Below are 24441 nucleotides of genomic sequence, written 5' to 3' on the forward strand. Positions count from 1 at the left end.
GCAATTGGCTGCCGTTTCTCGCCGGTGTGTGTGTGATTGGTTGTCTGTGACTTGTACCTGTGTTAAATTGTAAAGCGCCTTGGGAATTCTGAAAGGCGCTATATAAATCCAACATTCATTCATAACACCTCACCCATTATCTCTGTACACCCACACGTCATTACAAACAGACCGGCGCTTTCCAGATGCCATACTGCAAATCAAGCCACTGTTCACTGTAGTGCAGCAGGTCTTCTGTGTGTTCAGTTCCACGCATCGCCTGCACTGTTCTGCAGCGATCAGCACATGTCTGATGTAGCAGGGCATTCTCAACACTAATACTCGCACAGTAGTGGGTGGTTAAGGTTAGGGTTGACTATACTGCAAAACAAAAACTAAATAAAAAAACAAAACTAATATTTCTAAGCTGCTGAGTGAAAAAATATCTTCTAAAATATGTTCACATATAATAAAGATTTGAATCTTACATGTGTAGTAATTGTGTTTTAAAAAAACCTCAGATGTACCTGTGTGAAGTTCAGGAGGTATGGAGGGCGGGGCCGAGTTGACAGACAGGGCAGACAGGCTATCCTCAAGCCCAGTGGGGGCAGGCGGGGTTACTGCAGACAGCTGAACCTGAGAGACGAGGGACATGTCACTGGCCTGACTGCAATAACTGGAAGCGCAGATCCCAGCTCACCCACACACCTCTGTGAAGCCGTCCTTCAGGGGGCTGGCGGGCTCGCTGGGGGAGTGTGTAGGGAAGCTGATCTTCTTTCCTTCCTCAAAGGGTCGGGTGGGGATGCGGTGCAGGTAGCCGTAGCCAATACCACAACCCAAACTGGGCAGAGCAGGGAGACACACACCAAGAAGCTCATGACATTCTCACAGACGCACACAGTCACACACTCACACACACACACACACACACAGACGCACACACACAGACGCACACACACCTGCCCTCCCCTCCCCAGGCGCTGTTGGGAGTTATGACGACTTCTCTGCAGCTGTCGGTGTCCGTGTTGTACACATAGAGTTTCAGTCCTTTACCCTCATGGGTTTCTATCAATGAGAATAAATCCTCTGACTAAGGATAGAACACACACACACACACACACACACACACACATACACACACACACACACACACAGAGTATGGTTATGACAATGTTCCATTCTAGCCCGGTTTTCCTTTTTGATGTCAAAGTAAGGAGGCAGAATGACCTCATTCATCACTGTGTCTGCACCGATAATGTAGTCTGTGTGTCCCCGCAGACCTGCAAGAGCTGCAGGGGAGTTTGACTCCACGTCCTATGAGACAGACAGCAAGAGAGACAGACAGTTAGACAGACAGACAGAGAGGGAGGGAGAGAGAACAGCTGGATTCAAAAATAGTTTTTGCCCTTTCTTTCTTAGCAAAACCATCACTTTGCTGATTCAGTGCTATGACAAATGAGTCAAATCAATAACCCATTAACTAACCCCAACCCCTGACTGTACCTGTAACCCTAACCCATTAACTAACCCTAACATAACCCCTGACTGTACCTGTAATCCTAACCCTTTAATTAACCCTAAAAATACCTCATGGACTGATTATTAAATTGCATATTTGCTTGAACAGGGACAAGCTTATTGGAGCACTGGGGGTGAAGGTTACAGGTGCAGTCTAGGGTTAGGTGTAAATCTACAGTCTGAAGTTATTGCACTTGCCACTAAGACTCAGCTATTTTCACATTCTCAGCCCAATAGATCCATTACCCCGTCAGTCTCCAGAGAGGTTCCGCCCCCTGTCACTCACCAGCACATGCCAGACGTTCTCATTGGCTCCCTCGAAGCTGCAGAAACGAATGCTAACTCCCAGAAGGCCCTGGCCACCCCACATATTGCTAGGGGTAACCGTTGCCTCACGCAGCTCCAGGGTCTTGCTACTATACACCAACATCTTCACTGGCTTCTCCACATTAGCCTTCAGCAGGTCTTTCAGGGTGTCATTATCCTTGTTCTAGAATATAAATGTACCAGTTAAACAAGACCCACAAAAGCAAGGGTTAAACCATTGTCAAATGGTTTTGACAGACTTGTCTTCAAGGCTTTCGTCCTAGTATGCATCACCCTAACTAACTGCACACTGTGTTAAGCTCATCCATCAGGTCTTTCCACAAGATAATTTAGATGCTGGAGATATGGTTCACCTGCTCTTGTATTGGCTGGAGTGGAGGGAGAGGTCCTGCTAAAGGGATTGATGAATGCTTAATGCCTGGGTGTGAGCATAAACATACCAGTCTGGTGTTATTGATGGACACGATGAAATCAAAGAAAGGCTCCAATCCTGCCCGATATCCTGGCGAGTTTTCCTGCACCTGCATCACGTACACAAACAACCGCAGTTACGAGAGAGAGTAAATAGAGACACACAGAGAGAATGAGAGAGAGAGAGAGAGAGAGAGAGAGAGAGAGCGAGCATAACCAATGTAATCTACATACACCCTCTGTGGAGTTGAGTGGAACATTAGCACCAGCTTTAAAATGAATATGTAGGTACTCGAAGACAAACTAGAAGTTTACGAGCAGGACGAAGTGCTAACTCGCTACAGAAACAAAACCTTGCTCCAATCCAGACATTAACGCTTAGGACAAAATACCAAAACACGCAACCCTCTCTGTTCCAAACCAACACAACGACATAAAAATCGCAAGCATAGAAGACCATTTAAACCAAGTATGTCAACAAACACCGAAGGTTAGGTGTGTGGGTTGGGGGTTTAGACAACAGCACCCCTGTCCTGTCAGCTACCCCATTAGCACTCCAGGCTAGTAATGACTCGACAGTTCAGGGAAGCGACTTCTGCTAAAATAACACAACACTTTTACAACATCACTTTTAACCTACGTGTCATTCTGAAATAATAAAATATGGTTAGGACATATATAAGACCAGAACATTTAAAATATTGATTAGCCACGTAGCTAGCTAGCGTATAGCATACTGTGTTTCAAAGATCAAATGTCAAATCAGTCTACAAGCTCTCATCTCAACGCTGCAATTCCCATTTAAACTGGTATTGTAATTACAGCGTCCGTGTCATTTACAACCACGCTGTGCAGTTTACAAGGACCGTTTTATGCCGAAGACACAGATTTTTGTTGCAAACGAGATTATTTTAGCAGCGTTAGCATTTTAGCGACGCACAGCAGGCCGCGGCTCACATCCGCGGTGTTGATTTGTAACCCCGCCGCCCCGTATAGACTCACGTGCGGCATGAGCCCGTCTGAGGGGGGCGCTACAGCTCTGCGTGTTTGGCTTAAGCTGCCCTAAGTAAAAGCGCACATCCACATACATACTCGGAGTACGTGGTAGCCCTCCGAACCTCCTCCGGGAATTTCTACACTCTGCGATCCCCCCATGACTCCCCGCGTCCGCAGCCGGCGAGATTTTTTGATCCTATCTCCCGGTTTCGGCGAGCTAAGCCAGCGACACGTCGGGCGAGAAGTTCCGTGGGATGCGGCCACTTGCGCAGCGACGTGGCGATCTAGGAAGAGGAAGAAGAGGTGGAAGGAGGAGGAGGAGGAGGAGGAGGAAGGGCCTGTGGGGACGGTCATGTGGCGGACAGGTAGGTGCGTTCGGTGTAACCAAAGCACATTTCAAATTATCGGTATTTACACATTATGATACAGACATTCGGGCACTCGCAGTTAAGTCCAGCTCCGTTATGGCTGGAAGCTCCGATTTATGTCTGATTTCTGAATGTACAGTATTTCTCCAAGAAATAGAGACGCTGCCTCCATCTGGTGGGAGACTCAACGCCACTTTCCTTATTATTGTGGCATAAATATGCGATGAGGACAGTGGATCTGTTCGTCGAGAGTGCAGTGATGTTAGGGTTAGGGTTAGGGTTAGGCTAGGTTTGGTTATGGTTAAGGTTAGGTTATGGCAGGGTTAGGGTTGGGTTTAGCGTTAGGGTTAACCCTGAGAGTTTAGTGGAGCGATCCTGTTGTAACTCGCACTTCAAACACTAGAAAAGTGATTTGCATGATTTTGGTAAACGCTCAAATGCTGGCGCTTTATGATATGATGAGACAACAAAAAAGAATAATTAAATTTACTGAATGCAAACCTTGAAATCCTGTGGGAAACAGTTACACCTTTGATTACTATTTGATTACTCTACTTGCCTACTTCTCTTACAGGTGTTACACAAAAATCTGTAACCACGGAATTTTGTAACTGTAGAACCAGCATGTGGTGTCATATTCTGACTGCACATGGCTACTCAGTCAATGTTTATGTTTCCTAATTGTAAAATGAGTAAAGTACTAGTTAAATAGTGTAGGTAAACAGATTGAGAGCAAGCTAATGTAAAGTCTGCAGTAAGTTCAGTGGTCACAGATTTTGGTGTAACACTGGGATTTATATGCCATAGGACAGGAAGGATTAGTACATAATCCCACATATTTTACATACTGTCCTGCGAGTGTTTAGTTAATGCCTCTATTCTGGGTCACCTTCAGCCGACAGATTGTAGCTGATTTGTATATTATTCACTTGTTCCACAAGGACATTGTATCTTATACCCCAGAGGGTGGAAATCAATGCAAAATGGTAACATTGTTAATCAATATCAGTCAACCAACCAGTCAATCAACAATCCAAAATAACTGACTTATAGGGTGGATATAATCTTAGATAAAAGCCTGCAAGTGAATAAGTGATATAATAAGTATATGCAGTCACAATTTACAAAAAATGATAAACCAGCAGTTTATTTTATGTTTCTATATTAAAATGAGAACGACAGTTTAATATTTTAATAATTTATTTTATTTGCACTGTACATTAAATGACAGTAACAGTATTCACGTTGCAATGAGGTTGTATGTTAAAGTGCCTTTCTTCCCTAACCCTAACCATTTACAGCCCATTAACCCTAACCCTGCCCATTAACCCTAACCCTGCCCACTAACCCTAACCCAGCCCACTAACCCTAACCCTGCCCATTAACCCTAATCCTTCCACTAACCTTCACCTAGCTGACTATCCCTAACCCTGCCCACTAACCCTAACCCTGCCCATTAACCCTAATCCTTCCACTAACCTTCACCTAGCTGACTATCCCTAACCCTGCCCATTAACCCTAATCCTTCCACTAACCTTCACCTAGCTGACTATCCCTAACCCTGCCCACTAACCCTAACCCTGCCCATTAACCCTAATCCTTCCACTAACCTTCACCTAGCTGACTATCCCTAACCCTGCCCACTAACCCTAACCCTGCCCATTAACCCTAATCCTTCCACTAACCTTCACCTAGCTGACTATCCCTAACCCTGCCCACTAACCCTAATCCTTCCACTAACCTTCACCTAGCTGACTATCCCTAACCCTGCCCACTAACCCTAACCCTGCCCACTGACAATTGATTTGATCAAAACCTAGTTTACTGTGCATTTTAGATCTGCGCACCACAGAAGTAATTTTGTCTCAATAACTGGCAATGCTGCCTGGCAACATATGTTGTTAACAGATAGATGGGACATTTTAAATGTTATTATTATTGTTAACAAGTAGATGGGACGTTGTTAATATTATTGTCATTGTTAACAAATAGATGTGTGGATTAATACCACACATTGTTGTAATTGCTTTAACACATTCAAAGTTTTGCACACACACAACAAAATCACAGATACACAATACACTGATTGCACTGAGATCAAGGACCTGATCACACACACAACATACACACCCCAGTATGTGTGTATATATATTCTTTGTTCCAGCTTTTCTTAAATAAAACTTAATATAATACTTAATAGAAAATGTATTGTGTAATATATTCAACAGTATATGCAACAAGATGTCTTTGGTTCTCACAAACTCACTACTGGACCATAAATACACATACATTTGCTTAAAATATGAATTAGGATAAATTATGGAGGAAATAAAATGGCTACTGCATCCATGAACATCTCAGTTTGTGTCATAAAATATAAATTCAGGTTTCAGTTTCCGTTTGTCATAGTCACAGAACATTTAATCTGCAACCTCAACATGTTTTCATCTCACACAGGTGCTGAAAGTTGTAGAAACAGCATGCTGGGAAATTGATCATACTGCAGCCACAGACCCAACACGTGCACATATACACACATACTCATATAAACACCACAGATCTATACACATAGGCTCGGACCGTGTCATGTGGACAGTGGTGCAGGACATGGGCCTTTCCACAGGTCATCAGAGGTCCTGTCCAAGCCTCTCAATCTCATCAATCAGGAAGTCTATATCAGACCTGGTGGCAGCGTGATTGGAGATGACCATTCGGAAGAAGTTGACTTTGTCTCCCTGTGGCTGGTAACCCACCATGGTGCTACCGGTCTCCATCATCATGGCTTTTATCTTTGGCGCCACCTAAGGATGGGGGGGAGAGTACTGTTAAAGTGCTGAACTGACATGTTTGTCATTATGTTCAGTAGCTGGTTCAGTACCTTGTGCAGCTGTTCCCTCCTCTCATCTCCTTCCGGAATGTTCCGCATGCTCGGTGGAACGTACCAAAAGCAGACATTAGTGTGCTGAGGCTGAGGGGTTGAGAGACAAAGTCGTGGGAGTTGGATTAGCATGTTTATGAAACATAATACAAAATAAATGTACAGTATATTTGCACTAAAATGTCAGCAAACTCAATAGTATGTGTATTGTTACCTCTCCTTGAAATACCATCTCATATCCTTCACGGTTCTTGATTTTGTTGTAGAGGTATTCAGAGAGGTCAAGACACTTGTCAATGTGCTGCTCAAAACCGACAGTACCCTGTGTGAATTACACTGGAGTCAATGGTACAGACAGGGACCACAGCAAAACACAGTTACAGTAATGCATCACTGTCATGTGTGCACTACTGTAACGCATCACTGCCATGTGTGCACTAGAGTAGGCTTGTCCCGATCCGATATTTGGATCGGATCGGCCGCCCATATTTGCAAAAAATGCGTATCGGTATCGGATCGGCAGGCACGAGAAAATGCAGATCCAGACTCCTGATCCAGTTTTTTTTTTTAAGTCCGGGTTTTCCAGCGCATAGCATCTTCCCCATGTAGCTCAGTGGCATCTCCTAACCATTAAGACCATTAAGTTATCGGTAAAAATGTCCGTTGTGTGGGATTATTTGACCTTAAAAGATGACAAAGACGAAGAGGTAGAATGCAACATATGCCACAGTAAAGTCAAGCGTGGTGATGAAGCTGTAAGAACTTTTGATACAACCAATCAAGCATTTAGCAAAATACCACCATAAACAACATGAAGAGTTTCTAAAGAAAACCCAAGACAAAAAGAAAGGTCCTACACAACTAACACTGGCAGAAAGGTTTGCGAAGCGTGACAAACTGCCACTGAACAGTGCCAAAGCCCAGGGAATAATGAGTCATTTACAATATTATTTGCACTTATGGATTTTTAAGCCTTGGTTTATTGATGCCATTTCTGTTTGTTATTTATTATTTTGTCTATTTTGAGTTTATGAATTGCTAAATAAACAGGTCAGTTTCTCCTTACCAACCATTGTGTATTATTCAAACACACCTAATTCAGCTGGCTACTTGTTATCAAGAGTTAAATGCTTTTCAACAAATTGGCTAAATAACTTTAAACTTTAATACATGCTCGGATAGGCCAGTATCGGAACGGAAGTGCAAATAAATATTGGTATCGGATCGGAAGTTCAAAAGCTGGATTGGGACATCCCTACACTAGAGTTAACGCATCACTGCCATGTGTGCACTACTGTAATGCATCACTGTTATGTGTGCACTAGAGTAACACATCATTGTCATGTGTGCATTAGAGTTAATGCATCACTGTTATATGTGCTCTAGAGTAACACCTCATTGTCATGTGTGCACAGCTGTAATGCATCACTGCCATTTGTGCACTGTTGAAACCCAGGAGCAACATGGCTAGAAACAATCACAAGATCTGTGTGAGAAGTCCTGCTTCCTGGTGCTCTTTGAAAATACATATTTATTTTATATATTTATCTTGTGCATATCTTGTGCATATTTATCTTATACATATTTAACTTATAAATATAATAACACCTCACTCAGACAACTCCAAGTCAACCACACTTCTGTGAAACCAACCTGTTCAGTTAGGACGCAACACTGATTGTGAATCAATTTCACCTGCTGTTGTGTAAATGGAACAGACACCAGGTAGAAATGAGAGGCATTTACCAAGACACCCCCTATAAAGGAGTGATTCTGCAGGTGGAGACCACAGACCTTTTCTCTGTCCTCATCCTTTCTGGCTGATGTTTTGGTCACTTTGGCATTTTGTCAGTTCTCTCACCAGAGGTAGCATGATGCGTTGTCTAAAACCCACGGAGGTTGCTCAGGTAGTGCAGCTCATCCAGGATACAACATCAATGTGAGCTGTGGTTTGCTGTGTCTGTCAGCAGTGTCCAGAGCATGGAGCAGTACACCAGGAGACATGGAGGGGGCCATAGGAGGGCAACAACCCAGCAGCAGGACCACTAACTTTGTGCAAGGAGGAACAGGAGGAGCAGTGCCAGAACCCTGCAAAATTACCTCCAGCAGGTCACTAATATCCATGTTTCTGCTTACAAAACATTGAAACAAACTCCATGAGGGTGGTATGAGTGCCCAACATCCACAAGTTGGGATTGTGCTTACAGCCCAACACCATGCAGAGCGATTGGCATTTGCCAGAGAACACCAAGATTGGCAGCTTCACCATTGGCGCCCTGTGTTCTTCACGGATGAGAGAAGGGTTTACACTGAGCACTGGAGACGTGACCGAGTCTGGAGACACCGTGGAGAATGTTCTGTTGCCTGCAACGTCCTCCAGCATGACCTGTTTGGCAGTGGGTCAGTATTGGTGTGGGGAGGCATTTCTTTGGAGGTTTGCACAGACCTCCATGTGCAAGCCAGAGGTACCCTGACTAACATTAGGTACCGGGATGAGATCCTCAAATCTATTGTGAGACCATATGCTGGTGCAGTGGGCCATGGGTTCCTTCTGATTCATGACAATGCTAGGCCTCATGTGGCTAAAGTGTGTCAGCAGTTCCTGCAGGATGAAGGCATTGATGTTATGGACTGACCTGCCCATTCCCCAGACATGAATCCAATTGAGCACATCTGGTACATCATCCACCAATGCCACATTGCACCACAGACTATCCAGGAGTTGACTGATGCTTTAATCCAGGTCTGGGAGGAGATTCCTCAGGAGAACATCTCCCGCCTCATCAGGAGCATGCCCAGATGTTGTAGGGAGGTCATACAGGCACATGAAGTCTACATACACTACTGAGCCTCATTTTAACTTGTCTTGAGGAATTTCCACTGAAGTTGAATCAGTCTGTCATTTGACTTTCCACTTTGATTTTGAGTATGATTCCAAATCCAGACCTCCATGGTATAATAATATTGATTTACATTAATACTTTTACATAGAATGGACATAGAATCAGATAAATGAAATGGTGCCGCCAACCTTTGCCTTCCACATGAGCCAGAGTTTAAAGATGTCCACATGTCTGCCACACTGGATGGCTTTATCACCCGTGTCATATGCCACATCATACTGCTTGTCTGGCTGGAACAGGTATCCAGCACACATGGAGTTACAGCCTTGAAGAATACCCTGAAGATAAGAACACAGTCACATCACTGGCTGAGCGTATGTGTGTGTGTATGAGCGTGTGTGTGTATGTGTGTGTATGTGCGTGTGTGTGTTTGTGTATGAGCATGTGTGTGTGTTTGAGCATGTGTGTGTGTGTATGAGCATGTGTGTGTGTACGAGCGTGTGTGTGTGTATGAGCATGTGTGTGTGTATGAGCATGTGTGTGTGTACGAGCGTGTGTGTGTGTGTACGAGCGTGTGTGTGTGTGTATGAGCATGTGACTGTGGATACAGAACAAATGGACTTTTATTATTACACAAAATGAAGCTAGTTTTTGTTCAGCACAAATGTATTTGTTTACTAAAGTTAAGGAACTATTTAAGTGCGTGTGTGTGAGTATGAGCATGTGTGTGCACGTGTGTGTGTGAGTATGAGCATGTGTGTGCACGTGTGTGTGTGTGTGAGTATGAGCATGTGTGTGCACATGTGTGTGAGTATGAGCATGTGTGTGCACGTGTGTGTGTCAGTATGAGCATGTGTGTGCACGTGTGTGTGTGAGTATGAGCATGTGTGTGCACGTGTGTGTGTGTGAGTATGAGCATGTGTGTGCACATGTGTGTGAGTATGAGCATGTGTGTGCACGTGTGTGTGTGAGTATGAGCATGTGTGTGCACATGTGTGTGTGAGTATGAGCATGTGTGTGCACGTGGGTGTGTGAGTATGAGCATGTGTGTGCACGTGGGTGTGTGAGTATGAGCATGTGTGTGCACATGTGTGTGAGTATGAGCATGTGTGTGCACGTGTGTGAGTATGAGCATGTGTGTGCACGTGTGTGTGAGTATGAGCATGTGTGTGCACATGTGTGTGTGTGTTTGTAAGTGAGAGATACCAAACAGCACCACTGTGTTGGAGTATTTGTCATTCCCACCTTCTCTCTGACCAGGATGGCAGAAGACTGCAGTGGCACACCCATCATCTTGTGTGGGTTCCACGTGACTGAGTTTGCTCTGGAACATAAAGCAGGTCTGAATGTGTCCTCACCTCTGCACACTGGAGTCATTCAGGGTTCATTACACTGCATGGGCTACACAACAGCTTACCTCTCAACTCCTCTTAGCTTGTGACGATGCTTCCGTGACATCAGCAGGCTGCCACCCCATGCACCCTAAAGTTACACACACAGTTACACACACACACAGTTATACACACACAAAAATACAAATCATGTTAACTACACCTTTCTGAAAGCAGCATTGTAACACTCAATACGTTGTATTGTATTTGTACTAAATGTCATAGACCTACGTCCACGTGGAGCCACATGCCGTATTTCTCACAGATGTTGGCGATGTCGTTGATGGGGTCAAAAGCTCCATACACTGTAGTACCAGCTGTTGCATTCACAAATAGTGGCACATAACCCTAGAGTACACAAACACACAACACTCAGACATAATCTACATCACACACACACACAACACTCAGACTTAATCTACATTACACACCTCACTCAGACATAATCTACATCACACACACAACACTCAGACTTAATCTACATTACACACCTCACTCAGATATAATCTACATCACACACACAATACTCAGACATAATCTATATTAACACTCTTAATTTACATTTCATATACAACACACATAACATACATTCATACACACACAATATTACAGACATACACACACAGATAAGAATCACAGATAAGATGTGATTACACATACAAAAAACATACGTATCTATAGATTACACACTCTCAGATATCTCAGCCAAGTGAAATGTGTTTTTAATATTAGATTCATAAATGAAAACAGGTTACTAAACTCCAGTTTTTATCAGTGTGACTGGCTTGGGGAGTTGAAATGCTCACCCTGATCTACTCTAGATCTATTCTATTAGCAACATATCTGTAGGGTTATTTATTCTAGAACAGCGGTCACCAACCACCGGGCTGCGGCTTGGTACCGGTCCGTGGGTCATTTGGTACCGGGCCACACAGAAAATGAAAAAATTAAAAGTCAAAATGATGTTTTATTTAGAAAAAAATTTGAAAAAAAAGGGATTCTCTCCCAATTAAATCTGTCTGGTGAGTTTTATTTTTATGCAGATTATATTTGTTTTTATTTCATTGTGTAAAGGCCGGTCCGTGAAAATATTGTCTGACATGTAACGGTCTGTGACGGTCCGTGGCGCAAAAAAGGTTGGGGGGCGTTGTTCTAGAGCACAGATTAGCAAAACAGCTCTAGGGTTATTTATTCTAGAGCACAGATTAGCAACACAGCTCTAGGGTTATTTATTCTAGAGCACAGATTAGTTATTATTATAAAGGACAGCCTGAGTGTCATCACCACTCACCTTCTGTCTGGCTGCAATGACTTTTGCCTCCAGATCAGCAGGAATGACGCGACCCCTGAGACACGGTGGATCAGCCCAGACATACACGGCATTTCACCAGCATAAACAGATTGAATTAGTCTAAGAGAGTTGAGTTAGTGTATGTATGAGAGAGTTGAGTTAGTGTATGTCTAACAGTTAGTATATGTCTGAGAGTTGAGTTAGTATATGTCTAAAAGAGTTAGTGTATGTCTAATGGAGAGCTGAGTTAGTGTAATTAGTATCACTTAAATTAGTTTTCAAGGTATGGATTAGGTTTTCCCTAAAGGGCTACATAATTTGTTAATCTTATTTACTAATCTCCATTGCATATAATTTTCTTTCTAAGAATGAACAAAGCTGTTTTCAGCTGTTTGTAACGATATAACAAAAGCTTAATGAAGCAAAAAGGACATAAAGAAATGATGTCCCTGCACACTGAACGATCCTAGAACTGAACTCCTCACATCCTGGAGAAGATCTACTTTGGACCTACAGCACATGTTGAACGCTGTAGAAACACTGAGCCCTGGGTCACACTGTTACCTCTCATCTGTGCTGAGAAGAATCACGTTTTCTTTTCCAAAACCAAGAGCTGCTCCTGCTTTGGTGATTGAATAGTGACTCTGAAACAGTGAAGGGAAACAACCACCAGACCATCAGAGAAGTGGCAACAACATGAAGATGCTCGCTGACAATGGAAAGATCAACTGTTCAGTTTGTAGCTGGTAATGTTCTGAGTCATCCGTGTGTTAATCAGACCACATACTGTTGTAATGATTTGTGTGTTAATCAGACCCCACACACTGTTCTAATTCTAACTTTGTTTTTACTCACATTTTCTGATGTAAACAGCACAAGTCGTGGTGCAGCTGACATGCCTTTGGTTTTGACCTCAGGGAAATACTTATATCTGGCAACCATCACACTATACATGTTGGATATGGCGCCGCCTACGCACAGAAAAGCAAATCAGTACCTTGGACAGCACCCTCTCCCCACGTAGAGAACAAAGGCTGAACAGATATTTATCAGATATTATGCATGATTTAATCCCCTCACATAGATTATATTGTGAAGAACAGTGAATACTCATTTGGGGAATTGGACTGAATGGGTCAGTTTAGTTCCTGTGGTAAAACTGTGATATATCTTATGACCAATAGTAATAAAATGTATAAAGAATTCATATTCATTTTCCAACTGTTTATGGGCTCAGGAACATATTTGGAGTTGGGCTTCATGTGACAGACAGGTGGGGTTACCTGGAGAGAAAAGCCCATCCCCCTCTCCATTAGGCCAGCCAATGATCTCCCTCATCTTCTTCAGCGTCAGCTGTTCCATCAGCACAAACACAGGTGCGATCTCGTACGTGAACCTGCAGAGGTTTAAGGTTAAAAAGTGAGTGAGACGGTGTGGGTTGGGGTTTGAGAGTGTGGGTTATGTGTTAGAGGGTGGGTTAGGGTTAGAGGGTGTGGGTTAGGGTTAGTGAGTGAGTTAGGGTTAGGGTTAAAGGGTTGTGTTAGGGTTAGAGGGTGTGGGTTAGGGTTAGAGAGTAAGTTAGGGTTAGAGGGTGTGTTAGGGTTAGAGAGTAAGTTAGGGTTAGGGTTAGAGGAATGATTCTAGTTAAGTTGGCCAGCATGTTTCCTGAAATGCAAAGCACAGACTCTCATAATGGATTTAATCACAAATCCTAATAACATCCTTTCAATAACCGATATAATCATTACCAGGCTGATTGTGTTCGGCTAATTTCTGCTCCGTGGACGAGCAGACAGGCTTAGCTACACAGTGGTCTGTTCCATCTGAGATCAATTTTGCTCCGTTACGCTTTCCTGAATGCTGCTAATTAAAGGAGGCCTGTGATGGAACAGATAAGTGCTCATTCCACACAGGGGGTTTAATGAAGGGGCCTGATGGAGAGATGAGAATCTGTCAGTCTAAATGGAGGAATTCAGCCTGCCAAGAAGCAGCTGCTCAGAGGAGATAACAGCCCGTTTCACCTGATTCATTCTCTGAGACGAACAACCCACGGGCATGTGTAAACGTCTGTGGGAAAGGATGCATATGTGTGTGTGAGTGTGTGTGTATACATGTGTGTGTGTGTGTGTTGCAACAGAAAAAGAACAAAGAACCCCTCCAGACTGTGGCAGAATGAGTGATTGGAAGGCTGAATGTAAATTTCAGGCTTCCAGCATTGACACACATACAGCAGATGAGTATCAATGATCAATAAAACAGAGGAATCATAACTCTGATGTGCAGAGTTTATATGTATATGGGTAGATCCTAATAGCAGGACTGGGTGCTAACACTAACCTCAACACTAATACTAACCACGATACTAACACTAACCCCAACACTAACACTAAACCCAACACTAACCCTACGGCAAACCCCAACCCTAAACTTTCCTCTAACCCTAGGGTAAGCATCAATAATTTCTGATTGTGTCTCATTAAATACCACAAGTAATGATATGAAATAATAACACAATCAACATTTATTTTTGGTGACAGACCCTTAAGAGAAAGGAAGAGTACAATTTCTTTATTGTGTATGATAGAGACAAAGCTGGAGAGAAGGTGTGTGTGTGTGTGTGTGTGTGTGTGTGTGTGTGTGTGTGTGTGTGTGTGTGTGTGTGTGAGTGAGAGAGAGAGAGAGAGAGCGAGAGAGAGAGCGCAAATGATGTTCGCAAATCAGACAGAATGGGTTAGGGTAGGGCTAGGAGGGTTAGGGTAGGGCTAGGAGGGTTAGGGTTTAGGGCTAGGAGGGTTAGGGTAGGGCTAGGAGGGTTAGGGTTTAGGGCTAGGAGGGTTAGGGTAGGGCTAGGAGCAGTTCCCCCTGCACCTTCAGCTCCTCCCATTATGGATCCTGTGCCATGTTCTCTGGGAACACAGTGGACAGCACAAGTGGCTAATTGCCCCAGGCTGCCCCACACTGCCTGGGGGTGGGGTGGCTTGTCCTCTCTATGTTCCCTCTTGGTAGCAGGACCCAAATCGGCAGCTAGCCAGGATCAGTCAGTGGACCAGTAACTAGATCAGCCAAGATCAGTCAGTGGACCAGTAACTAGATCAGCCAGGCTCAGACAGTGGACCAGTAACTAGATCAGCCAAGATCAGTCAGTGGACCAGTAACTAGATCAGCCAGGCTCAGACAGTGGACCAGTAACTAGATCAGCCAGGCACAGCCAGTGAACCAGTAACTACATCAGCCAGGCTTGGACAGTGGACCAGTAACTAGATCAGCCAGGATCATTCACTGAACCAGTAACTACATCAGCCAGGCTTGGACAGTGGACCAGTAACTAGATCAGTGTGATGGAAATTTGATGATTTCCATTTATATCAGGCTTTCTTAGCATATATTAAACACATTAGATATAGGAGTTAGAGATCTTTTTACATATACGTGTGTTAATCATGGCACTGAAGCCATTCTCGTGACTTCAGTAGGCCTCAGATGTGTGTGTGTGTGTGCTCTCTGGATGGCCTCAGCTGAGGTCTAATCTGATGTTCCTCTGGTGTTCCTAAACTGACCTTGTTGGAGGCGCCTAATCTCTACTTGGAAGGGACTACGGCGACACTCAGTCTGTCATGACATCATGAGGATGCTGAGCGTGGAGGGGGCATGCGTCATATGCATCTGTCAAATCAGTGTTAATTATTTCATGTATTGTCCAATCACATTTGGTTGATCACCTCATGTTCACCTCGTGGACACTGTGTGTGTTGATGATTAAAAGGATAAAAGATGAGAGTTCGGAATGGGGAATTAGCTCTCTGCAACAGACACCTTGTGTGTGTGTGAATGAGATCTCAGGGGTTAATCCATGTTTTGTTAAAATAAATCATTGTACTTTATCACATCACAATCAGCCACGATCAGTCAGTGAACCAGTAACTACATCAGCCAGGCTTGGACAGTGGACCAGTAACTAGATCAGCCAGGATCAGTCAGTGGACCAGTAACTAGATCATCCAGGCTCGGACAGTGGACCAGTAACTAGATCATGGCAGAATACCTAAAGATCTAGAGATATTATATTTTGGGACACAGTTATCAGAACAGCAATCAGAAAGGTTATCAGAACGCTGTTATCAGAACGCTGTTATCAGAACACTATTATCAGAACACAGTTTTGTTGTTCAGAGAGATCTCTCCATACAGCACAAACCAAACCAGGTCCTCTGGCCATGCAGCCAAAACAAACATATTACATAACATCCACTATCGGAAACCCTCACAAGCATATCTACACACACACACAAACACACACTCACTCATGCACTCACACACGCACACGCACACACACACACAGCTTGGTTTTCCACATTAAATACCTTGGGGGTGGGAAAAGTGGACAGAGGAGATTAGGAGCAAAAAGAGGGGAGGGAATAAGGGGTTGAGGGGAGGGGCCTATATGTTTAATGAGTCACATGTTTAATGACCAACATATTTAACAACCAACATGTTTAATAACTTACATGTTTAATAACTTACATGTTGGTATTAGCAGTAGATGTGAGCCATTCTCCCACCAGCCCAATGATGTCCAGTCCAGTCGAGAGCTGGTTGAAAAATCTTGGATGGCCTGAGAGGATGTGAGAGAACTGGTTTAAAGCCACATATTCTATGTTTATTCGATGAGCTATTTGAATGGTTTATGTAGTGAAAAAACATTTAAATGCTAATCTAGTTCATCTACACATTCATGGTTATTTGCATAATTCCAGTGTTTTCCATCTGTTTAAAAGCAGAAAAGATTTAAAATATATATTCTATCATTAATTTCAAAAATTTGGATACAGAATTGAGTTAAGCTTACCAAATAGATACATACAAAACTATATACACACATACACACATGCAGACACATACAAACATATATACACACACCATACATACATACACACACTTTGACTTTTTTACACACAGTTTGATGTTTTGGCTTCTCTCGACCTGAAAACAGAGACACTTCTACCCGCGTATAGGATGCACACACCACCACGACAGAATTTAGATTTAGTCATTTATGAACTGGATGTATGTAGGACAGAATGCAATGTTATGATAATGAGTTATTTGATGTCCACTGACCTGTCCGCACTCCATACTTCAGAGTGTCTCGGCAGTCCACCAGGATCTGCTCGAGGGACTCGGGCTGATCCGAGAGCTCGAGATTGAAGCCCTCGATTCCTTCGAGCAGCTGGTGTGGGTGATGGAAGTCCAGCACTTTGGTGGATCTGTCGAATGTCTTGCGAACATAATTTGTCAGTATGTCCACAACTTCAAGGAGAAACTGCATAGTTGGTTCTTCGCCATTTTTAGCGGGAAGTAAATCTGGATAGGAATGAACAATGTCCATTAACAATATGAAACCCAACTGGATTAGACAAATATATTGAGTAGATTAAGCCGAGGAGTGAATGATTTTGCAGAACAACAAATACCTATTTAGATAACAAATTCCTGACACCAATTTCTTTAATAAATTTGTTATCTTTTTGCATAATAGCTGTCTGCTAACGCTGGTGTTTTTACAGTGATCAGTGATTTATGATGTGTTCATATAAAACCGAAATGACAGATTAAGTGCCAACAGACTGATTTGGTTTTCAGGACTCTAACCCGAGCGGCCGAGAAACGTTCTAACCAAAAGATTTATGTATCTAAGAACTTCGCTAAATTTGACAAAAATATGAATACGAAAATACAGTGTAAGAGTAGAGGATATCCTGACATACCTCGGGCAAACAGGTTGGAGAAGTCCGTCTCTGAGCGCCTGAAGCGCGCGTGCCGTTCACTGTTGTCACACGAGAACTTCTGGGTCTCCTTAAAAGAGTCAACGATAGTTTTCTCATCCACGCTGTTATTCTTCTGCAAGAAGCCTATTTTATTACACAGGGAAGGGGACGAAGAGTGAAACATGCGATTGTCAGTAGCAAACATCTCTTGAATTTTACTCTATGATGTTTTCAGGAAATAATAGCTTGCTAAATTGCACGGTAAAATGTCTGGTACATGCTTAACTTTGACTCTGTATCAGCGTGCAGTTAGGCTGGTATATAAGCTATCTTAATGGTCATTTTCCATTGGTTTTTTTAACAGGACAGTGCTGTTTGAATGGTTCGCCAGCGGCGGACACGAAATGTGACATCAGCAGCTAGCGACTTTGTCAAGAGGAATCGCAACCCAGTCACCACGCACGCGCACACAGCGTCCGCCTGACTGCTCAAACTGCCTAATCCAAACACGTCCACCTCATTATCCGGATGCGCACTGACTTGAAAAGTGCATCCCATGACAATGATATATCGGCGATATTTTAGTGCAAAAACGCGAATGAATGGTAGAATGGCCACACATTGCCCAAAGTGTCCAGGATATTACAGACATCACTCTGGATGTCATTCCAAACAACAATGACAAACAGCATCGATAGAAAATTTTAATTTTAATTTATTGTTTTGCACAGCTGTCGGTAAGGCGATGCAAGAATGAATAACACTGAACATTTAGCCTACAACTTTTGATCAGGACATGGAAAGATCATTGAAAGGGACCTAAATTGTTTGGTGGTCGGATTCCCAGTGGATACGACACACCTCTCTTTGATATCTGATTTATCGCACAAAACAGACGCCTAGTGAGTTGATTTTGAAAGCAGCCCCCCTGCCTGCCTGAATTTCATATTCGGGCGCGGTTCTGATAAGAGGCAGTGGCTGTTCAATGCTGTGACCCTTCCGTCATGACCAGAAGCTCACAGCGCGGAATTATTACTGTTGACAACAGATATTTCTGTGTGTGCTCACGCGCGGTGGGCAAAAGGTTGACAACACAGGCCTGTGGTCACGCGCTCCTCTCGTGCACTGCTGTAAAATTATTTTCGTTTGACAAAAGATGAAAAGATAAATAGGACCACAATTATTACCTAATGTTTAGGCTGTTGTTAAGGTGGTCATTGAAATACAATATTTAAATTTGCTGTAATATAGCCTATTGTTGTTTTAAATTAAAACAGATTTCATTTGAAAACGACAATTAATTAATTGTATAGCAAATGGCAAATGCATTTATGAGGACACATTTATTTTAATAATATTTTCTTTTTTAAATAATGCGAAGTCAGAAATAAACGTCATTATACCAGACGGGGGCGTATTGCAGGAGGTTACTCAGAAAGTGAATTGTTTGGCGATTAGTAGGCCTATAATTTTTGCAAATTATATCGGTGTTTAACGATTTTGAAACGTGACCTATCTATATTGTAGAAAGTACACTATGGTAAAAATAAATACCAAATACAAATGAGGCTAACCATTAAAGTGAATAAAAAAATAGTTATTATTTATATATTATTTTACAATTTGGGAATAAACAGAAAAACTCATGCTTTAGAGAAACATTAAATTATGCACCTTAACCATTACTGAAGAACATTGTTTCCTCTCGGGCTGTATCTGCTTTAGGGCTGTGTCTGCTTTAGGCTGTGTCTGTTTTAGGGATGTGTCTGCTTTATGGCTGTGTCTGCTTTAGGCTTTGTCTGTTTTAGGGCTGTGTCTGCTTTAGGGCAGTGTCTGCTTTAGGCTTTGTCTGCTTTAGGGCTGTATTTGCTTAAGGCTGTGTCTGTTTTACCGGTATGTTCCAAAACATGCAGGCACGTTCTCGAACCCTTCGAACCATCTTACCCCAGTCCTATAATATGTTTTGGTTGGTGTTGGAGAGAGAGAGAGAGAGAGAGAGAGAGAGAGAGAGAGAGAGAGAGAGAGAGAGAGAGAGAGAGAGAGAGAGGAGAGAGAGAGAGAGAGAGAGTGTGAGTGAGTGAGTGAGATAGTGTGTGTGTGTGTGTGTGTGTGTGTGTGTGTGTGTGTGTGTGTGTGTGTGTGTGTGTGTGTGTGAGAGAGTGGAGAGAGAGAGAGAGAGAGAGAGAGAGAGAGAGAGATGCTTGTTTGCGCTAGTAACTGATCTGATTTTTGCCTATTTCCAACATAATGTGCGTGAAATCCCCCCTAATCTAGCTCATGATTTATCATTTCAGAATTTGAATGTGTTTATTTAATTAGGTTTTTTGCACATTTGCAGAGATAGAGAGAGATTCCTCAAATAAATTAATATGACCTACATATTATAAAATTGGGTACTGAGTATTATAGTCACAAAAATGAGTTCTGCATAGAGGACTTAAAACACATCGGAACAGGACATTTGCGGCATTCACCACAGAGGAGGCTGTTCCACAGCTCACACTGACAAGTTCTGTCAGCCTGTTCTGTGGTGAATGCTGCATATGTTCTGTTGCGAGGAGTTTTAAGTCTCCTCTATGCAGAACTCATTTTCTTTCCCCAGAGCGTTCAACTTTATGTTCGTTTTGTTCGGGAAGGAAATGCCATCTCTTGGGGATACGACGGAACATGGAGCAGTACAGAGAGGTACAAAAGCCAAGGTCCCTATTTAGCCTGCGGACTAAATTCTAAATTACTGCGTGCTGACCTTTTTTCCAGCGATGGGAGCGCGCAGTGACAGTACGCTTTTCTTTGTGTTTATAAGCGTGTGCATATCTGTTCATATCTGGCACAAAGAGCAAGAGACGGACAGCGAAAGTATTCCGCCGCGAGACGACACGATCGTCCAGTCATCGCGTGTGTTCGGGGAGGCGATTAGAGGTTCGGGTTCGACACCTTGTTTGGACACCTTGTCGGCCTGTAGGGCGTTAAAACCACAGTGCGAGGGCATTGCTAGAACTTACCGCATATCTTCATTCCCAGTTTCCTCGTACAGCCATGCGCAACTCCGTACCATGCGTCACAGGCTAAAACGAAACGTTTGAGAGAGCCGTTCAATATCCGACATTTTTTTTATTTCATGATAATAAGGGATCCGAAAAGCGCAAAATGGAGGGCCGCGCGTTGAGACACGCGCGAGCAGACAATGAACACACAGATTATATGTTTGTGATTTTCTTTGCCGAATGTTTGCTTCTCTGTTTTATTTTCATGACAGTTTTACAGCACTTTATTCCATTCAGTAATCAATAGATGTAATCAGAAAAGCAGGCGGCTAATAAAAGGGGGCACACAGCCGGTGAAGAGGCGGTTTAAAATAACCAGGCATGAAATGAGGTCAGGAGTGCGAGCAGAAATTAATTGGGTGAAACGCTGTATTTGGTGCAGACGAGCATTGCGATCTGTCGCGCGGCACCCACAGAAATATAGGCATACAATATGAACTGCATAAAAGGAGGCCTCATTAAACATACACGCACATCTTTCAGACAGTTGTGGAAATGAATGCAAAATGACTACATGCGCGCCAAGCAAAGACTGAAAGGATCTAGTACTTGTTAATGTAATTCTATAAATAAAAGAAATATAATATTATATAATATTATATTATATTAGCTATATTTGTTTGTATTGTCCTTTTTTACTTCTTTGTTCAAATATTTTCGGTTCGGAGACCAGTTAAGCATCAAACATCTAATCTATATCGAAGCGTATGGTGACGTGAAATTCGATAAAGAAATTACGAAAGAGAACGAGAAAGCAAAAAAAAAAAACATTTCTCTTGTCCATTTGGGACTAATATGAGTGTTACACAGAATGGATAACTAGAGGCGGCTCGCGTGCTCTGTTAGTCCGTGCCTGAGGCTTCACTATCGGCCTCGTGGCGCAGCAGTGACAGCGCGATTCCCCTCAGGTCAGTGCGCGTGAGATGGAGCTTGGCAGAAAGATAATGATAAAGCGCGAGCCAGGACTCCACAACACACATACATACGCACGCACGCTTTTTTATGCCTTTCAAATGAAAATTACATTAAATTGGCCAATTATATTGACCCTAAAACCTAAAAAGAGTGGGTCTCCTCTGTTTCTAAGCAACACCGTCATGTTTTCTTGATGGACGTTTATTTTAAGAAAAAAAAATGTATTCAAAAAGCTAAGAGGAAAATATTTATTATTTGGAATGATTCTAGCAACAAAACCTGTTAGCTCTCGTCATTTTGAAAAATAAAAGTGAATTTTGATTTCACCATAATAGGACCGAATGGTTCCCACTGCGATTGAGGGTAATTTAAGTAATTAAGCTTTCGAAACCACTCTTCTCACAATGGGGAATAGCGTCCGGATGCTGCAAGTGACATCATCATAAAACTGATCGAAATTCATGAGCCATTATTAGCAGTGCGACTCAGAAAAAACACTAAATCAGTCTTATGTGAGTTATAACAACAACACCACAATAATCATAAAAATACAAATACATACAACACTAATAATAACACAATAATAATAACATTAGTAGTATTAGTAGTAGCAGTAGTAGTAAAATAATAATAAGGAGGAGAATAAGAATAATCAATCTTTATACAGGCAAAAAATGCTCTTTTAAAAAAGAGCTTTTAAATCTTTGGAAATGTGTTAATTATTGCTAGTGTTTGATGCCGTATTTCCTGTTTTAGTATATGTAGTGAATCTATCAATTGATGCCTGTTTGTTATTTTCCCGACACGAACTGTGCTCACCAATTTGTCTACCAAGCAATCACTGCAGGGTTGCGCTGTAAACTAACGTTCCGTGATTTACAGGCTAATAGACATTTCACACAGCGCTAATTTTTTAAAGGCATTGATGAATGTCGCCGCCCCACAGGGTAAACAAGCCGTGTGGAGAAAAAAAATGCTTTATCTGGGAGAGACGTACTTGAGGCTGGTGGTCGTAAATTGGCCGCATTCGAATCCACATCGCGGGCTGAGGCAGAAGCGAACGCCGCCATCAGTGAAGAAGACTCGGAGAGTTACGCCTCAGGACACCGAACGAAACACTGAAACAGAATGAAATAAGATGGGTCCGAGATGGGAAAGCAAAGTAAATCTGCCACGGGCAAATTTACAGAAAGACAAACTGGCGCACCTCGTACTTGTCTGTAAGTTCTCAGGTATAAAAATCAAGACGAATTATGATTGATGCACTAGGACGCAATTTTTTCAGTATAAGGTGAAGCTAGTAATTTTACGTTCAACATTAGGGATAGTCAGTGTGTGCGATAAATCAGTGTCCGTCGGATGAACAATTTGTCTCGCGCTCTCCACGGTGTCCTCTGTCATGTTCAGAATTGCTCGCTGATAAAATCAAGCGCATTCAATCACCACATAAAAAGAAAGGGATCAACAATAGTGTGAACCACAACCAAATCACTTCAAATATGAAAAAGTCGACTTGGCTTGACAAATAGCTATATTGATTTAAGTTACAAAGACATCTCAGTAGCGAATGTAGCGAATATGGATCTGACATTTCTGCGCCTAACCTGGCCGTCGCTCACCAGACCATTACGTCTGACTTAATCGTCTCGGGAGTTTGCTTAAAATAGATGTCCATAAATCCATACGTCTTAACATGGGAACTAACGAAAGAGCAACGTCTTTCATCTTTTCCATCGAATAAACAAAACTGTGATTAACATTCTTTGTAGCAAATGTCCAGAATATTTGATTGATGTTTGTTTAAACTTTTTAGAAGAATTCTTGCGAGATAGTATATTGATTCGTCAATGAATGTCTTTAAATGACCCCAGTCAGTCGAGCTGGAATACGACCAAACCCATAAACGCTACCAGTCACGTGCGACATATGCATTTTAAACTAAATTTGGGAAATGTAGAATTTAGTTCCAATCAAACTACTTAATCGGCCAGTTTCCAACGCCAAATGACAGAGATACGTGTACATTCAGCAGGTTGAACGTGCAGACATACTGCACTGAAATCTTATATGTTCAGTCAGATCTATCAATATTTAGCACATATAGATAAAGAATTAACGCGAACGCCAATGTAAATGAGTTCTGTAAGGGAAATAAAAAGAACAAACGATCTTACCGCTTCCGCAGTTACAGGTGTGCAGAAACACCACTCTGTTCTTTATAATCCAGGAATAGTCCGGCGTAGAGTGCGTGTTCTGTGGTATTATGCCACCTTATTCAGTTACGAGCCGTTCAGGAGAACGACACCAGAATATCGATAGAACGCAAAAATCCTCCGCTCTCGAACCGACTACTTATCCGCTAGGCGAGTAGCCACATATGAGTCACCCCGAATGTTCACTGACTTAACACAATCCACTCATGTTGTAGACCGACAGAAACTCCCACGCATGGAGTTTGTATGTTTGTATGTAATGTTTCTCTGCAATTGCCACTTTGGCTTCACAAGAAATTAACACACGCGCCCAACCCAACATATTTTAGAAGTTTAACCTTTAATGCCCCTCGTCGCTTCAGAGAGGGAGAGAAAGCAACAGAAATAGAGGGGGGGGTGAGATCCCCCCCCCGTAACAAGAAAAACATGTCTTTATTTGTTTGGTTTTCTATATATATATATATATATATATATATATATATATATATATATATTCTTTTAT

General features: G+C 42.5%; 2 protein-coding genes across 4 annotated transcripts in view; both read right to left on the reverse strand.

Annotated features, from left to right (window-relative positions):
- Nucleotides 1–3636, reverse strand: part of gorasp2 (golgi reassembly stacking protein 2) — a 6051-nt gene extending 2415 nt beyond the window's left edge. The window contains exons 1-7 of one of the 2 annotated variants that reach the window (XM_077015206.1): nucleotides 3328–3636; nucleotides 2265–2345; nucleotides 1784–1987; nucleotides 1207–1293; nucleotides 939–1069; nucleotides 688–820; nucleotides 507–615 (exon numbers count right to left, since the gene is read on the reverse strand). In XM_077015206.1, the coding sequence (XP_076871321.1) occupies nucleotides 507–615; nucleotides 688–820; nucleotides 939–1069; nucleotides 1207–1293; nucleotides 1784–1987; nucleotides 2265–2345; nucleotides 3328–3585 (1003 nt within the window). In that variant the 5' untranslated portion in view covers nucleotides 3586–3636. Of the gene's footprint in view, nucleotides 1–506; nucleotides 616–687; nucleotides 821–938; nucleotides 1070–1206; nucleotides 1294–1783; nucleotides 1988–2264; nucleotides 2346–3237; nucleotides 3300–3327 lie in introns of those variants that run through there. The other variant, XM_077015207.1, reaches the window with a different exon arrangement.
- A 1307-nt stretch (nucleotides 3637–4943) lies between these two features.
- On the reverse strand, nucleotides 4944–24258 carry gad1b (glutamate decarboxylase 1b). Of its 2 annotated transcripts, none has more exons than XM_077015209.1 (17): nucleotides 22934–23116; nucleotides 22724–22844; nucleotides 20770–20832; nucleotides 17768–17911; nucleotides 17121–17363; nucleotides 16524–16614; nucleotides 13286–13398; nucleotides 12858–12973; nucleotides 12567–12646; nucleotides 12003–12057; nucleotides 10943–11059; nucleotides 10738–10802; nucleotides 10566–10644; nucleotides 9509–9658; nucleotides 6692–6799; nucleotides 6478–6567; nucleotides 4944–6400 (listed from the first exon to the last, which is right to left on the reverse strand). In XM_077015209.1, the coding sequence occupies exons 2-17, from the start codon at nucleotides 22794–22796 to the stop codon at nucleotides 6227–6229; spliced, it is 1761 nt and encodes a 586-aa protein (XP_076871324.1). In that variant the 5' UTR covers nucleotides 22797–22844; nucleotides 22934–23116; the 3' UTR covers nucleotides 4944–6226. The 2 variants fall into 2 exon arrangements, with proteins under 2 accessions (XP_076871324.1, XP_076871323.1); XM_077015208.1 differs by lacking the exon at nucleotides 22934–23116 and adding an exon at nucleotides 23901–24258 and having other exon boundaries at nucleotides 4945–6400.
- Between the last annotated feature and the right edge of the window lie 183 nt (nucleotides 24259–24441).

The sequence above is a fragment of the Brachyhypopomus gauderio genome, chromosome 8 (assembly GCF_052324685.1).
Source record: "Brachyhypopomus gauderio isolate BG-103 chromosome 8, BGAUD_0.2, whole genome shotgun sequence".
Lineage (NCBI taxonomy): Eukaryota > Metazoa > Chordata > Actinopteri > Gymnotiformes > Hypopomidae > Brachyhypopomus > Brachyhypopomus gauderio.

Excerpts from the sequence above, each read along its gene's own strand:
- gad1b (XM_077015209.1), bottom strand. The coding sequence starts at position 22,796 with ATGGCGGCGTTCGCTTCTGCCTCAGCCCGCGATGTGGATTCGAATGCG. Across the intron at positions 20,833-22,723 it reads TTTACGACCACCAGCCTCAA|CCTGTGACGCATGGTACGGA; the intron begins GTACGTCTCTCC and ends GTTTCGTTTTAG. Across the intron at positions 16,615-17,120 it reads GAAGTATGGAGTGCGGACAG|GCCATCCAAGATTTTTCAAC; the intron begins GTCAGTGGACAT and ends ACATCCTCTCAG.